The following is a 17,302-nucleotide window of genomic DNA, read 5'->3' as shown; positions in this document are numbered from 1 at the left end:
AGGGAAGGGAGGAGAAGGGCCAAGATAAATGAATAACCTAAAAGTTGTAAGACAGGCATTATACAGTTTATATAGTGTTCCTGGACAACCCAGGACCGGGGCTATACCTTGAGAAAAAAAAACAGCATTTGAGAGGAACTCTTGGATTAAATAAAGGAACAATCTTATCATCGTTTGAAAGCAGGAAACTGAAGGGCCAGAAGGGAGTTGAGGGCAAGGTCTTCACGGACACATTCCAGGCATTTTTTGTCACAGCTTGGGCTTAGTTTTGCCTTAAGTTGTTGAAAAGGGGAGAGGCAGAGAGGGGGAACACTCTCCCATGGCTCAACATAATACTTTAATGGGTTTCTGATAATCCTACTATTTGGGGCATGCGGCATACGTCATATTGGTGTAATCGCTTTTTGATAACGTTGATTAGATTGAGAAGGTTGCTCTTGGGGAACTGTTTTGTCTTGGTTACCGTCAAGCTTAGCTTTTAGAAACAATGCACATACTGTAACACTGCTGTAGGGAAGCTCAACATCTCATTCTGTTTTCCAGTTCTATGGACCTTGAGTTGCATGTAACTTTAAGTAGTTTACTTTTATGTAACATATAGGCCTTTATGAAGTCAAACGCCAACAGAATTGTGATTATTTTAACGGCCAAGTCGTCTTTCAGAGAAACAGTAGGAGACTGTATTACATAGCAAATTAAAACATTTAAGAAGATTCTGCTCTGCTGACCCCGGCACTCTGGGATCAAACGGCCTGTATTCCCACAGCCATGAGCTGATGACGGATGGACAGCAGAGGTGCCTGGGCCCTGAACGTCATTCAGCTGATCTCAGAACAAGTTTCACAGTGCTGTTTGTAGATCTCAATCACATAGAACTAGAATGTATAGCTGACCTCACAAAATAGATTTCTAAGTAAATGGACACTATTGTACTGTGCATTGTATTCAGGTAGTGTAATGCTGAACTGTCTTGCTATGCAGCTATGATGCTACAGTCTATATATAAATATATACATTGGAGTGAGTCTGGACAGGGCTGTGGCCTGTATAGTACAATTCAAGGAAATATCTATTGCTACTGCAAAGGTCGATTTTATTGCACAGTAAATTGAAGAAAGAACACTGATACATGCCAATGTGGGTGAAACACGCCTGGAAGGTAATTCGATACGTTACCGGGATGCAACCTAAACCGATTAAATGAAGCCGTCTGCATTCGTCATTCTGAATGTCATGTAGATAGATAATGGGGGCACTTAAGACAAGACAGTCTTTGTCAGAGTAATCCGATGCTATGGAGACAGCATCGTGCTTTAGTAAACTGGCCTTGGCTCGCTCACAGGCCCTGTGGCTATATGTACAGGCATAGGCAGCACATACCACGAAATAATGGAAGGAGACTGAAGGAAAAAACAACCCATGATGCAGTAGATAACGATGCAGTAGATAAACCCTGTCGCTTTTGTTACCGGCACAATGCTGCTTATGCAAGATGATTTTCAGACAAACTGGTTACTGATAGAGTAATGCGTATACATTAGGATTTTCAAGATAGGGTTTCTATATCAGTTCCTAACTGTGGCTATAGAATAAGATGTCAACAGATGCCTGTCCTGCTGCTGCTCACCTGGGTAAGCTAAGATGACCCATCTGATCCAGTGATACTAGCAGACCTGCACAAAGTAAACCCCTTGAACCCTAACACTCCTTCCAAACTCCTCCCCTGTGGGAGTAATGAGATGCCCCTAGACGGGGTCAGGTTGACATTTTCCCCACTAATGGTTAATGTTAGGATTGGGGGAGGGGAAGCAGATCCTAGATCTGTACCTAGGAGAAACTTCACTCCGGAGCCCTCACCTGTGCGATAGAGTAGTCGGAGGAGTTGGCGGCCTGCAGGCCCTCGTTGCCTGAGATGCCCACGCCCACGTGTGCCGTCTGGATCATTCCCACATCGTTGGCGCCGTCGCCGATGGCGAGTGTGATCACCTTCACCTGCTTCTTCACCATCTCCACCACCTCAGACTTCTGCAGCGGGGACACCCTAAAGGAGAGTAGAACGTGACGCAGGACGTTAGAATGAGATGGGATATGCTTGCTTTAACTGTCTGTTTTCATGGAAATTCTTATTTTTTGGGAGTATGAAAAACAGATTTGACACTTTCCGCCATTATCCAGAACTGACCAATCTAAGCGAGGTGCAGACATCTAGACAATGCGGATTAATACAAAATAAAGCATTCTGTACAGTTCATTACGTAATGCTTTCCTCAAACTAAAGAACAAAAAAAGGGAGTTACAAAGGTGGGTTGATGCCGAGTCGACTTACAACAAAACAAAAGGCCGAGGCTGTACTCGAAACGACGTCTTTCAAACAATGTCGCTTTAGGTATTACACAAGCAATTAAAAATGTTCTGGATGATAATTCTTGACGAATTCCCCGTGTCTGCGGATCTCATCCACCTCTGACCCCTGGCTGACCTCCCTGGCTGCCTGCGCCTGTAAAACCACTCGTCAAGTGATGGATCTCCCACTTCCTGTGGTCCCTCCTTTTTCGAGCTCTCCAACTTTTACCCCTGAAATGACAGGCTGAGTCTTACAGGCTTCCGGAGCTCCAAGCTACAGAGCTTTCTTTGCCTTGGCCCGGGTCAAAGATATGGAATGCATCCAAAATGGCACCCTATTCCCTATATAGTGCACTATTTCTGACCAGGGAATTTGAGATGCACCCGATGATGTACAGCTACAGTACAAAAACTCCCAAGAGAAGGTGTTGCAAACTGGATGTCGTGGTTAGGGTTAGCCCAACCCTGTGAGACAGGTTTATGTTTTTTCTACATGCCTAAAGAGACCTCCTTGTTCATCTCCCAAGGTCTGATAGCGCTCAGGGTGCTGTAAAACGAGAGAAAGTAGCACAAAAAAAAGCTGATGTCTTGTATTGGATCATGGCAGTGTGGCACCTATATGTAGTTTGTTGTCCCTAAGAAACGTGGCACTGATTTCTATCCAGACCTCTTCACAGCCTCCAGCACTTTATTTAAGCGGCAAGTGCAAATCAATACACGCCGGTACCTTCGTAATTCTAACGTTACCATTTTTTGGGGGACTACCTCAGGTTTTAAATTGCTCTTGTAAAATACATGAACTACACACTAAATGATTACCTTTCAGGGCAGAGCATAAACCTTTGAATGCTCAGGTTTGTCCTGATTTGCTCCTACGGTACATTAGGCTAAAATTGTACGCCGATTTAATGCCAACAACTTTGGGATTCTCTGTACTTGGAGTCTTGGTTCTCAGTTCTCTCAACAGGAAACATCCAATGAGCGTCTGAACCGGAGTACAGTGTGTCTACTGTGTGGTTTTAACACTTTTCGAACAGTAAATGGGTAACTTATGAAGTTGAATGCATGTACTATGTACACACGCTATAGTGTAATGCTGTTATAGGTGACTGGGCCTTACCTGCAGCATATCACGGCTTTACAGGACAAGGCAAGGTCTAGGAAGTACTGCCGTGCTCCAAACGTGAGGGCGTATTTTAGCGTATTTCCGTCGATGATGAGAGCGAAATCGTTCTCCTTGTAAAGGGCGTCTCCCAGCATTCCACAGTGGTGGCTGAGGGTCTCCCTGGTTGCCTGAAAAGGCACACATTTTCTCATCATTAGAACTATCTAGACAGAATATATGATACAAATTACAATGAAGAAAATTAAATATGGTTATCAATGAAATGCTTTTGATAGAACACGATGCTCGGCAACCCTATTCTCCAGTGATTTCATTGACCTCATCATCGATCCCTTTATAATTTTTACAGTGCTATTATGACATATGGTAAAGATTATTCAAACTTGTCAAGTCAATTTACATTTGCTAGATGATAGAACATCATAAGAAAATAAATATACACAACAATACATAAGGCATACTCCATTAGAAATGGTTTGATGGTTCATTTGGAAAAGCATAACGTCACACGGCATTAATACCAATAGCATAGGAAAGAGAAAAGAAGGATTCTACTCTCTCACTGCACAGTTCCATCATTTCGTTCTCAGCAACCAAGTACTGTACATTCGTCTGGGTTTACGAGCAATTTTTCAGGAATGTCCCTAGCCAGCTGAATTTCTTCAAACTGTAAGCCAGGAATATTTCCATATGCTGATTAAACCTGGATGATTTTAATAACTGCCGACTTGAATAATATGGATACTACATTTACCCCTCTGTTGGTTTTATGTTTCAAACTCAGAATTACACTTCAAATGGTAAATAGGGCCTTAAATAAGAGACTGTTATTCTAAGGCTTAGGGTGTGCTGGCGGATGGGTGGTGTTTGGCTTGGGAATGCACTGAACCTCTATATAATTTCCCCCATAAAGAGTGATTCCTCGGATCATCTGCTGGAGCGAAGGCTCGTATGTATGGGCTCCCGTGAGGACAGACACCCTAGACATATGTCATTTGGATCCGCCATCCTCTGCGTTTCATGTCGGAAACCAAGAAGCGCATACGGGTCCCTGCTAGATACGATTTCCACAGATCTCAGGTGAGCGCTGTGCTTGAAAGCCCATTCGAAAGTCCTAAGTCGTAACCTGGCTTGTGTGCGTCCTCGGAGGCCCCATCTTTTATAAGTCCCTAAATCAATAAGGGCTGTTAAAAAGATAAGCCCCTGCTCTCTCCACTCTCCGTTCTCTTATTAAGCTGCCGTAAAGCAGCTGTCCTCCATGTTTGACCTGTGTTTTACATGCCTATTGGACAGACTATCCAGATGCACGGCCAAGATGCGATTACTAAAACCCCAAACCGAGCAAAAGGTTTGGGACGTGAATGGATGCATTCTCGAGTCGTGTGTGATATAGTGTTATGATGACAAGCGATGTTGAAATGCCATAAATATTGAGGATGGCCAGGAAGATGAAGTGCCCTCGAATAGGGGCGGCTATAGCCAACTTCCTGCACTCAGGAAAGCCCAGGATGGAGATGGAGCTAGTCGTGGTGACATCATCTGTGCATCTGGAGAAAACTTCTCCAACCATTTCCCAGATGCCAAACCCATCAGGAAATGAAACCCCAAACAAGGATCAATTTCCAAGAGTGACCGGAACAGGTATGGATGTACTTATAAAAGAGGATTGCGAGCATGAAGTTCTGGGGCCATGGGCTTGGTTAATGGAAATAAGATATAAGACTGCTCAAAACAACATGGATGAAACCTGATAACCTGGTAATATTTCTTTGGGCAGTAGGATACATTGCATCTCCTAGAGCAATGGTTCCCAATTTTTTTTACTCTGGCCTCACTTCCATTATTGGGGATCAACATTGTCCTGTGTATTCTCCTGTATGACTAACAGCCCATAACTATGAAGTGACTCAAACGATTGTAAAGGAAAACTCATAAAGAAGGGTGGAAAGTCGCCCTGTTTGCCCATGGGAGTGGTAGACTCCGGCAGACTGGTGTGGTCTGAAGAGTGAGGTCAGTGTGTGAGACTCATAGGTATCCACTTCCGGCCGTGTGCGAGATCGAGGGTATGAACTGGGTTACGAGACCTAGGTGGGCCCTTCCACCCGAAGGTGGTCACACCTAATGCATTGAACAGATGGCTCGGCCGGGCATGAGCATTATGCAACGCAGGAGTGACCTAGTGGTCATGAATGAGGCTTGGGAAGGGTCCGTTGAGGAGGGTTAGATACCTAAGGCCACTGACGGGGCCATGCAACCCTCTCCTGGCATAACAAAGCTCTGAAACCCAAGCTTGAAGGACAATATTTGGGGAGAAAGGCCTCAGGTTTCAAAGCTGACCGACAGACACACACACAGAGAGAGAGACAGAGAGAGACAGAGACAGAGACAGAGACAGAGAGAGAGAGAGAGAGAGAGAGAGAGAGATGGGGGGGCTAAAGAGGTAGAGAAATTGAACAAGAGAGAGGAGACAGGGAGGAGTGCAGCTGTCAGGACTTCTCCACATGAGTGTGCCCATTCCTGATCGGGGCCATAAAACAGCACACAGGCTTTCAAGCGCTGGGGTGTGCTGCGGTAACAGCTACATCATACAGTGAGCATAGTATCACATTTGATATTGGAATTCAACCACGGAACAAAAAAATTTAGATTTATAACAGGGTGAACTGGCAACACACTAAGAGGGAACACTAATGTATGGAAGCATGTGTACAGTAAAGTATATGTCTGGGAACGTATGTGCTTGGATACAAGTGATTAATCACAAAATCACGATAACCACAAACAGTGCAGCCATTTGCTCAAGTAGGGTACACATTCCCCCCCATTTCCACTGAGGTATTTTAGTGCTAATGCTACTTGTCTCCTTCTAAAGCCTATTTGTTATGGCTATACTGACCAGTTTAGCCTATGTGACTAGGTTGTGTTTGGTTTAAGAGTGGCTAATCAAGACTTTGAGCTCCATTGTTGATGCAACTCTTGAGTGATGTAGCGAACATGACATGACGCACTTGACAGGGATTCCGAGTTAGAGGACGTGTATCCATTAGTCTCGTACAGTTCTATACAACCTTGGACTGACCCAAAGAGGGGCATATCCGACCACAGATACATGAAGCACACAGACCTATGCACATACGTGCACACACCAACATCGACAACCCACGCAGGTACGCACACTACCCAGTCAGTGTGTTCTCCAGGCCCAGTGTTCAGCCATGGCAGCTCCACCAGTCAGTGTGTTCTCCAGGCCCAGTGTTCAGCCATGGCAGCTTCACCAGTCAGTGTGTTCTCCAGGCCCGGGGGGGGTGGAAGATTTAGCACAGAAAAGATCTCGGGCCGCTTTCAAGCCTTCTAAAACTTCACCCTCTCTTTGAGAACTGTTTCTAAACACGGAAAGGGGGGGACGCACTCCAATTACTCTCGGGCACAACATGAGAGGAACTCCAATTCCCAGCAGCACCGCCGACAGAACCTCTGTTCATTGAGCCCGAAAGAAGGGGGGAGAGAATTCCTCCATATTTTACAAGCAAACTTATAGGCATCTGCTGAGCCACAGCAGAATAGGAGCTGACATTTCAAAATGGGCCATCCGCGTGTTTCATGCTTTATGAACAGCGGTGTCTGAAACTTCTCTCTACCTCCATTTATCACGCTAACCAGCCGGGTTGACAGAGTGAAGGTCGTCGGTCATCGCTGTATCCCCTCCTCCATCACCTCCATGCATCCCTCACTCCTGCTCCAGCACACTGGGCTCACACAGTGAGCACTTCCTCCTCCGTCCTCTGCTCTGCTCCCTCGCTTCCTCTCCTGGAGCACAGCAGCAGTCTCTTTTCCACCTTTACGTCCCTCCAACAACATTCAAGACTCCCTGCTGACCTCTTCCCCCTCTATTTTTAAAAGGGGTTTAGGGTTGGGTGGAGGGGTCCCCCCTGGGCCGCCTTCTGTTCTTTTCTCAATCTTGCAGAAGGCGGCATGCAGGGCTCTGGCTATGTGCTGACCGACATCTCCCTCTCCAACCAGGCCACTAGGCCCTGCCAGAGCCCCACAGCCCCAACAGAGCCCCCGGCCCCGCCAGAGCCCCTGTGACTAGCTGGGGTAAACTTCACTACAACCCTCTGGATGGAGGCATCTTTGGACCAATCAGATCAGCTCTGGAAAAAGATTTGAAGTGAATTTTTATTTTATTTCACCTTTATTTAACCAGGTAGGCCAGTTGAGAACAAGTTCTCATTTACAACTGCGACCTGGCCAAGATAAAGCAAAGCAGTGCGACACAAACAACAACACAGAGTTACACATGGAATAAACAAACATACAGTCAATAATAAAATAGAAAAATATATATACAGTGTGTGCAAATGTAGTAAGATTAGAGAGGTAAGGCAATAAATAAGCCATAGTGGCAAAATAATTACAATTTAGCATTAACACTGGAGTGATAGATGTACAAGTAGAGATTCTGGGGTGCAAAAGAGCAAAACAAATAACAATATGGAGATGAGGTAGCTGGGTGTGCTATTTACAGATGGGCTGTGTACAGGTGCAGTGGTCGGTAAGCTGCTCTGACAGCTGATGCTTAAAGTTAGAGAGGGAGATAAAAGACTCCACCTTCAGTGAATTCTGCAATTCGTTCCAGTCATTGGCAGCAGAGAACTGGAAGGAAAGGCGGCCAAAGGTGTTGGCTTTGGGGATGACCAGTGAAATATACCTGCTGGAGCGCGTGCTACAGGTGGGTGTTGCTATGGTGACCAGTGAGCTGAGATAAGGCGTGGCTTTACCTAGCAAAGACTTCTAGATGACCTGGAGCCAGTGGGTTTGGCGACGAATATGTAGCGAGGGCCAGCCATCGAGAGCATACAGGTCGCAGTGGTGGGTAGTATATGGGGCTTTGGTAACAAAACGTATAGCACTGTGATAGACTGCATCCAATTTGCTGAGTAGAGTGTTGGAGGCTATTTTGTAAATAACATCGCCGAAGTCAAGGATCGGTAGGATAGTCAGTTTTACGAGGGTATGCTTGGCAGCATGAGTGAAGGAGGCTTTGCTGCGAAATAGGAAGCATTTTCTACATTTCATTTTGGATTGGAGATGCTTAATGTGAGTCTGGAAGGAGAGTATACAGTCTAACCAGACACCTAGGTATTTGTAGTTGTCCGCATATTCTAAGTCAGAACCGTCCAGAGTAGTGATGCTAGGCGGGCGGGTAGCGATCGGTTGAAGAGGATGCATTTAGTTTTACTAGCATTTAAGAGCAGTTGGAGGCCACGGAAGAAGTGTTGCATGGCGTTGAAGCTGGTTTGGGGGTCAGTTAACACAGTGTCCAAAGAAGGGCCATCTGTGTAGAGGTGGATCAGAGAATCACCAGCAGCAAGAGCGACATCATTGAAGTATACAGAAAAAAGAGTCGGCCCGAATATTTAACGCTGTGGTACCCCCATAGAGACTGCCAGAGGTCCGGACAACAAGCCCTCCGATTTGACACACTGAACTCTACCAGAGAAGTAGTTGGTGAACCAGGCGAGGCAGTCATTTGAGAAACGAAGGCTGTTGAGTCTGCCGATAAGAATGCGGTGATTGACAGAGTCGAAAGCCTTGGCCAGGTCGACAAAGACGGCTGCACAGTACTGTCTTTTATCGATGGCTGTTACGATATCGTTTAGTACCTTGAGCGTGGCTGAGGTGCACCCATGACCAGCTCGGAACCAGATTGCATAGTGGAGAAGGTACGGTGGGATTCGAAATGGTCGATGATCTGTTTGTTAACTTACCTCTCGAAAGACTTTAGAAAGGCAGGGCAGAATGAATATAGGTCTGTAACAGTTTGGGTCTAGAGTGTCTCCCCCTTTGAAGAGGGGGATGACCGCGGCAGCTTCCAATCTTTAGGGATCTCAGACGATACGAAAGAGAGGTTGAACAGGCTAGTAATAGGGGTTGCAACAATTGCGTTGGATCATTTTAGAAAGAGAGGGTTCAGATTGTCTATCCCAGCTGATTTGTAGGGGTCTAGATTTTTCAGCTCTTTCAGAACATCAGCTATCTGGAAGTGGGTGAAGGAGAAGGGGGGGGGGGGGGCTTGGGCAAGTTGCTGCGGGGGGTGCAGAGCTGTTGGCCGGGGTATGGGTAGCCAGGTGGAAAGCATGGCCAGCCGTAGAAAAATGCTTTATAAAATTTTTGATTATCGTAGATTTATCGGTGGTGACAGTGTTTCCTAGCCTCAGTGCAGTGGGCAGCTGGGAGGAGGTGCTCTTATTCTCCATGGACTTTACAGTGTCCCAAAACTTTATGGAATTGGTGCTACAGGATGCAGATTTCTGTTTGAAAAAGCTAGCCTTTGCTTTCCTAACTGACTGTGTAAATTGGTTCCTGACTTCCCTGAAAAGTTGCATATCCCGGGGGCTGTTCGATGCTAACACACTACACCACAGGATGTTTTTGTGCTGGTCAAGGGCAGTCAGGTCTGGAGTGAACCAAGGGCTATATCTGTTCCTGGTTCTACATTTTTTGAATGGGGCATGCTTATTTATGATGGTGAGGAAAGCACTTTTAAAGAACAATTAGGCATCCTCTACTGACGGGATGAGGTCAATATCCTTCCAGGATACCAGGGCCAGGTCGATTAGAAAGGCCTGCTCGCTGAAGTGTTTTAGGGAGCGATTGACAGTGATGAGGGGTGGTCGTTTGACCGCGGACCCATTACGGATGCAGGCAATGAGGCAGTGATCGCTGAGATCCTGGTTGAAGACAGCAGAGGTGTATTTAGAGAGCAGGTTGATCAGGATGATATCTATGAGGGTGCCCATGTTTACGGATTTAGGGTTGTACCTGGTAGGTTCCTTGATAATTTGTGTGAGATTGAGGGCATCTAGCTTAGATTGTAGGACGGCCGGGTTGTTAAGCATATCCAAGTTTAGGTCACCTAACAGTAGGAGCTCTGAAGACAGATGGGGGGCAATCAATTCATATATGGTGTCCAGGGCACAGCTGAGGGCTGAGGTGGGTCTATAACAAGTGGCAAGAGTGAGAGGCTTATTTCCGGAAAGGTGGATTTTTAAAAGTAGAAACTCAAATTGTTTGGGCACAGACCTGGATAGTATGAGTGAACTTTGCAGGCTTTCTCTGCAGTAGATTGCAACTCCGCCCCCTTTGGCAGTTCTATCTTGAAGGAAAATGTTGTAGTTGGGGATGGAAATTTCAGAATTTTTGGTTGCCTTCCTAAGCCAGGATTCAGACACGGCTAGGACATCAGGGTTGGCGGAGTGTGCTAAAGCAGTGAATAAAACAAACTTAGGGAGGAGACTTCTGATGTTAACATGCATGAAACTAAGGCTTTTACGGTTACAGAAGTCAACAAATGGGAGCGCCTGGGGAATAGGTGTAGTACTGAGGGCTACAGGGCATGGGTTAACCTCTACATCACCAGAGGAACAAAGGAGGAGTAGGATAAGGGTACGGCTAAAGTCTATATGAACTGATGTGACTGGTCAAAATACCACTTATTTGAAATAAGATCAGAATTGGGCTGCCTGTGTAAACACAGCCTATGGGCTTGAAGCATAGAAGCATCTGCACTCTGGTCACTAGAGGCAACTAACACAACAGGGCGGGTTGTTTGTTACAGGAGAGTCAGAGAAGCCACCGACAGAGAGAACCGACAGAGAAGGAAAGAGACTAAGGAACAAAGAAAAAGGTAAAACCAAGCAACATAAGTTTCCCCTAGGCGTGGTAGTGAGCAAGGTCAAGGACGCCGTCTCTGATTTTAGAGGCCCTCCTCTTGGCCGCAGAGACAAAATTGTGATGTTTTAAAGCTAATTTACAGAAATTCGACACATTTTGCCATGACTTATGCCGTGTTCTTATGCAATCTGAGTGACTCAAACAATATAACAAAATCAATGTTGGCCCCCATTACTGTCTAGTTTTTTGGTGGGGATGATTGTTAGTTCTCAAACATGACTATATTAACAAATATATAGCTCCATTATGTTTTCTACTTACAGTACCAGTCAAAAGTTTGGACACCTACTCATTCAAGGGTTTTTCTTTATTCCTTATACAAGAGTGTGCAAAGCTGTCATCAATGCAAAAGGTGCCTACTTTGAAGAATCTTTGAAGAATTTGCTTAACACTTTTTTAGTTACTACATGAGTCCATATGTGTTATTTTGAAGTGTTGATGTCTTCACTATTATTCTACAATGTAGAAAATAGTAAAAATAAAGAGAAACCCTGGAATGAGTAGGTGTGTCCAAACTTTGACTGGTACTATACTTTCTATTTGGTTTCATTCATTGAAGTCTACAAAAAATGTTTTTTTTTCTCCAGCATTTTTTGGAGTGGAGGCAACGATTTAACGATCAACTAATGAGCTAACAGTAATCAACAGCCCTATCTGATTGTGGGACACCAAAACACACACCGAGCTTGGTCTTAAGCAGGATTACACTGTCAGGCATTGGTGGTGGTGACTTACCTTTGGTACAAAGAGCGTGTTTGACATTCTTAGCGGGCTCCAGGGTACAAACCAGACCAGGTTGGTATTTTTGTTTCACACACAGGGATGGATTATGATTATAATTGAGGTTGAGAGGGAGCGTTGTGATTTGGATTGTGCTGAGTGACAGCACTACTAACATAACAGTAACTGAAAACATAGGAAAATCCATTGCAACAGTTCAATAAAATTGCTTTTTAAAGGGGCAATCTGGCATTCAAAAAACAACAAAGCTGTAGAAATGTAACCACTCTTCACTGGTGAAATGTAACCACTCTTCACGGGAGAAATGTAACCACTCCTAAATTCATAGACTGACCTATATCATTAATTTACAATTCCAAACATCGACATACCAATCCCAGATTGTCCCTTTAAGGATATTGTGGGACGGTATACAGTCCACAAAGTAGGCCTACAGGTTGCTAAAGTATAGATCATTCCCTGTTCAATGAAAGTGAAATTGTAGATTATTATTAATAACATGACGCCAGTCTGCCATACTCACGTCAAGTGTGTCTTCGTTGATCACCAGCATGCCCATGTTCTTGGTCAGAAGTTTGCAGGAGTGTCCTGGAGAGGGTCAAGTGAAACAAGAGATGTGCTGCAATGTCAGTTTGTGCAAATATCAAAAACATACTGAAGTACTGTGGAAAATATTTTTCACGCTGTCATACATTATATTGGTAACACTTCATTTGGATAGTCTGTAGAGAATCTACAGATGGACTATATACATTATTATCAGTAACATTTCAACTAACCCTAGCCCTCACACTAACCCTAGCCCTCACACTAACCCTAACCCTAGCCCTCACACTAACCCTAGCCCTCACACTAACCCTAGCCATAACCGTAACCTAAGCAAGCAGTTGCTTATCAACAAATAGTATGACCATGTGTAGAGCATCTATAGAAGGACTAGCTGGACAATCCAAATAAAGTGGCCATTATATAATTATACATCATGATTATATTTTCAAAATCAACTTTAATACTAAATTCTGAATGAATGACAAATAATAGGTTATATGTACTCCCTCCTGAAATTGAGCTCTCTGTTTTCTTTCACTTTGTTATTAGCTAAAGTCACAATGGGGTGAAAAAGACAAATTATTGGAACTTCATTAAGTGCACAGCGACAGTCTTGAGTCCATCAGTGGAAAAACCATGAGTAATACTCGAGGTTACATGTCTGTCTCTTGGGTTAAGGGGGCAGTTACACCATTGTTTGTTCAACATGGTTCCCCAGGGAGAGGCCATTTTGGCTCCTGTCAGGGTTACTAGAGAGGTGAGAGATAGTGGCTCTCAGAGGGATAGTCGTGCCCCCCCCCCCCCCCCCCCCCCCCCCCCTCCAAAAATGGGCCTACCTAAATCCTCAGACTAATTCCTGAGCAATATCAGAGTGGACCATCTGTGAAGTGACCACACAAGCATTGTGGGCTTGGTCGAGCTTGGAATTGACTCCCGTTTCACATCTGCATGTATAAGTGTGTGTTTGGGTGTGAATGTGTAAGAGAACCACACACACACACACACCAGACACACACAAGGGGGGGGGGGGGGGGGGGGGGGGGGGTATGTATGAGGAGTGTGCAGGTTTCACCCCCAGAGGCTCAAATCAACAACAAACAGGGTAGAGGTCTGGACCTGGCGGATTGTTTTCTTAAATGTTAACGCACAAACTTCCCAAAAATCTGCCAATGTGTGTAAAATATCTCCCGCCTCTATACCCCCGTCAACCCATGCAAAAGCCCCTAGATTAATTTGTTTATCTTAAAGGATCAGTTGACTCTGACCAAACTGCCCTTTTTATTCACCAGAGAAAGTAAATTCGTTGTTTTTTGGGGCCTGGTGGAACTAAACAACAGTGCTCTCCAAGGAGTTGGGGAATGCGAACGGCGTGACACCGTGTCACACGGTAACACCAGAGGTTTGTTAGTTGTTTGGGGGGGTAAGTAATTAAAGCTGCACAATGTGGTCATAGTGGGTTCTCAAAATGGCTGCCGGGGCAGTGGGTATGAGGAGGGCGGGTGGGGTGGCACTCCGCTAAATCACTGGGCATGGTGAGGGTAGAGTGGGTTGTTCGGGTAGGCCAGTGTTTGCGTTGGCAGTTTGGAAGGCGTTTGCCCTTTCATGTCTGCCTTCCAAGAGGGGACGAAGCCCCCCTCAGCCAAGACTAACATGGTGCTGTTTGCCTGGCCGTCCTCGCTACAGTGATGTGCTGGGAGACTGAATACACTCTGAACACACTACACCAGCGGGCAGTGTGCTTTCATGGAGTCGTAGTCCAAGTGGTCCTGCCTAAAGCATCAAGGGCAGCTTTAGAGTCAGGTCATTTAATGTGAAATCACTGCTGATTCTGCCAGGGCAGAGACGTTCATAAGGTTTCCGAATGGTTGTTGTCACGATGTGTCATTTCCAGTGGACTGGATTACAGCTGTGACAGTTCTCTCTGCGCTCTCAGCCTCTAGAGCAGCAGAGGTCAACGCCAAACAGGCTCAACCATGTTTTCACCACCCAATGAATTTTAAAACGGGTAAACAGAGTTTTACAAGCTCGTCCCAGGGGTGGCATGAGGCCATTTTCACGGCATGGGCCGCCACAGGCAGGGAGATGCTGGGAAAAGAGAACACGGAGAACGGGACAGTCTTGTTCCCCAGCCCGCCTTTGGCCACGAAAGGTGTGCCACAAACCTATGCAGCAGTTTGCATTTTTTTTTTCAGGAGGAGGAGGATGAGGAGGAGGCAGGAAAGTGGTAAAAAACAAAGTAAATATTCAGAGGCGTTTTACAGAGCGACTCAGTCAAGCGGCGGACCTGTAAAAATACTTCCCGTGAGCTTCTAGCGCTCGCAGGCCCCCGCACAGCTGGCCAGTGGGGCACAAAGGGCTGATTCAGCCCCAAGGAAGGTAGGTGGCCACAAACGGACACCTTTTATTATCTATTTTCCCGGACGCTCCTGTATACGGGTTTGCTGTTTCGAGGCCTGCACGGTTTTAGCAATTTTACTATTACGGCCACATCTGAGAGCTTAGCAACGCTCTTTGTGGGGAACATGGGGATGGAGGGTGCACATGCCCAACGTCAGCTCTCTGGAGCATTCACAGCAATGGTAATGTTGAAACCCCTGTGAACACCAGGTACGTATGTGAGATGTTTTGCGTGTGTGTGTATGCATACTTTGTGTGTATGAGTGTGTGCACGCAATGTTATTCCTGTCAACATCAATGTGGTGTAGCCATACATCATGTGCATTTAGAAACATGTTGTGCCAACTTTTATAGAGAAAATCTTCTTGTCAATAGACCGTTTTGCCCCACGGCCACTGCGCCGACTGAGCTTTGCCCCACGGCCACTGCGCCGACTGAGCTTTGCCCCACGGCCACTGCGCCGACTGAGCTTTGCCCCACGGCCACTGCGCCGACTGAGCTTTCCTCAGTAGAGATTTTATTTCACAACGTTAGGGAAGGATGTCGTTTTGATGTTATGTTTTTGGTTCACTTTACTGTTTGTGTAGTCTTACCGATGTTGATGGCAGTCTCCTGCTTGTCCCCGGTCAGGATCCAGATCTTGATGTCGGCCTTCATCAGCGTCTCAATGGTCTCAGGCACCTTGTCCTGGAGCTTGTCCTCGATGGCTGTGGCCCCTAAGAGCTGCAGGTTCTAGAGAGGGAGAGAAACAGAGAATGGCTGTGGCCCCCAAGAACTGCAGGTTCTAGAGAGGGAGAGAAACATTAGAGAATGTCTGTGGCCCCCAAGAGCTGCAGGTTCTAGAGAGGGAGAGAAGCATGAGGGAATGGCTGTGGCCCCTAAGAGCTGCATGTTCTAGAGAGTGAGATAAGCATGAGGGAACAAGGAAGAGATAATGTAACAAGAGAAGGTGCTTTACAACGTCAAGTGTCAGAAAAATTAAGGGCCGGACTGTGTCACTCATTCACTTCCTGTTTTTCGCTCAAGTCAGCTGCTCTTGTTTTCCCACCTCTCCAAAACTGTGCCATGGATTGGGGGATTTGGGGTTAGGGTGGGGAATAGAGGGGAGAATGAGAACTTAGGGGCCAGTTGTAGTCGCAGCACGGTGGTTAATGTGTTTTTTTTAACAGGAAGCCAGGCGGGTCTTTGGGACGGGGCCTGGGGGGACCTGGAGGGGCCCGATGCTTTGACAGGGCCCCGGAGAGGAGAGAGGAGAGGCAGCTGCAAAGGGGAGGCCAGAGTTGGGCTGGGGGTGCAACGGTCAATACTCCCTAAAGAGCTGTGACCTAGGCCGGGCTGCAGTATATCTTTAGCCCACTACCCATATGAAACCACGCACGGGGGGGAGGGATGCGTGAGTCAATGTTGCGACTTCCCAGTTACATTGTCTCAACATTGACAATATTACGCTGTTTGCTGGGAAGACACAACATGAGATCATAATTTGTGCATTAAATGACAACACGTTAAGTGAATCATGGACATTGTTAATCGTTTACGTAGGTTAAATGCAATCGCATGCAAGTCAAACGCAAATAGGCAATATGGTAACATGTTGACCTTCAAGAACAGATTAAAAAGCCACAGGGTTCATGGTCGAACAGTTGTTTAATTCAGGTCAACAAGGACTGCAGTACACAGGTCACTAAAAGGGGAGTGTCAGTGAGCTTTCGGACCAGGAAGTTCTGGTCATTAATTGTGGTCATGGTCCAAGGTATTGGCCTCTGACCCTTTTCCCTAGGATTTCAATGTGTCTGCATCACATTTGCTGTTCTCTTCATTGATCACCTGACTCAGTAATATGGGTGACTCTCCCTCTTCACTGTTCAGAAACCATATACACAAAGCATCTCAGAGTAGGAGTTCTGATCTCATTATGATCTACAAGGCAAAACTGATCCTAGATCAGAGACGCTGGATACATACAGACCCAGATAAAACGACAGACCTTGGTTCAAATACTATTTGAAAAGTCCCAAAAGCGCAAAACCAGCCCCTCTGGCTGGCCCTGCAGGCAGGCTAGAGAAAACGCTGAAAGTAATTGAATGGTTTCAAACAGTAGGCCTATCTGAACCCAAGACTGCAACTAGGTTTCAGTCAAGACGGCTGCTGAACATACACCAGAACATGGGCTAAACAAACTAACAGTCAGCACCACGTATACGTCTCAATGATCTCTCCTTCCTCATGAAGTATGCACTTGTTCACTTCCCTTCGCTGATTTGAAAGGGATGACTGGTATAAGAAATGTGGTGGAAAATGCCAATAGCCCATGCTTCCAGGAAGTGAGAAAGTGCACACTTCAGGAGAAAGGACTATTATTGGAACAAGGCCCTTCTCTCAGAGATACTGTAAATCTAGTCTCATTCAGAC

The 17,302-nt window shown here is 45.9% G+C and overlaps 1 protein-coding gene across 2 annotated transcripts in view; it reads right to left on the bottom strand.

Annotated features, from left to right (window-relative positions):
• The window catches only part of LOC129858172 (phospholipid-transporting ATPase IA-like), a 216,696-nt gene that overhangs the window by 41,741 nt on the left and 157,653 nt on the right, over positions 1-17,302 (bottom strand). For both annotated transcript variants that reach the window (XM_055927193.1, XM_055927194.1), the window contains 4 exons: positions 15,484-15,622; positions 12,468-12,532; positions 3,464-3,636; positions 1,858-2,041 (listed from right to left, as the gene is read on the bottom strand). In XM_055927193.1, coding sequence (XP_055783168.1) covers positions 1,858-2,041; positions 3,464-3,636; positions 12,468-12,532; positions 15,484-15,622 — 561 coding nt within the window. The remainder of the gene's footprint in view (positions 1-1,857; positions 2,042-3,463; positions 3,637-12,467; positions 12,533-15,483; positions 15,623-17,302) is intronic.

This window comes from Salvelinus fontinalis, chromosome 6 (genome assembly GCF_029448725.1).
Source record: "Salvelinus fontinalis isolate EN_2023a chromosome 6, ASM2944872v1, whole genome shotgun sequence".
Taxonomy (NCBI): Eukaryota; Metazoa; Chordata; class Actinopteri; order Salmoniformes; family Salmonidae; genus Salvelinus; species Salvelinus fontinalis.
The sequence above is the reverse complement of the archived record's forward strand: the minus strand, read 5'-3'. Positions and strand labels throughout refer to the sequence as shown.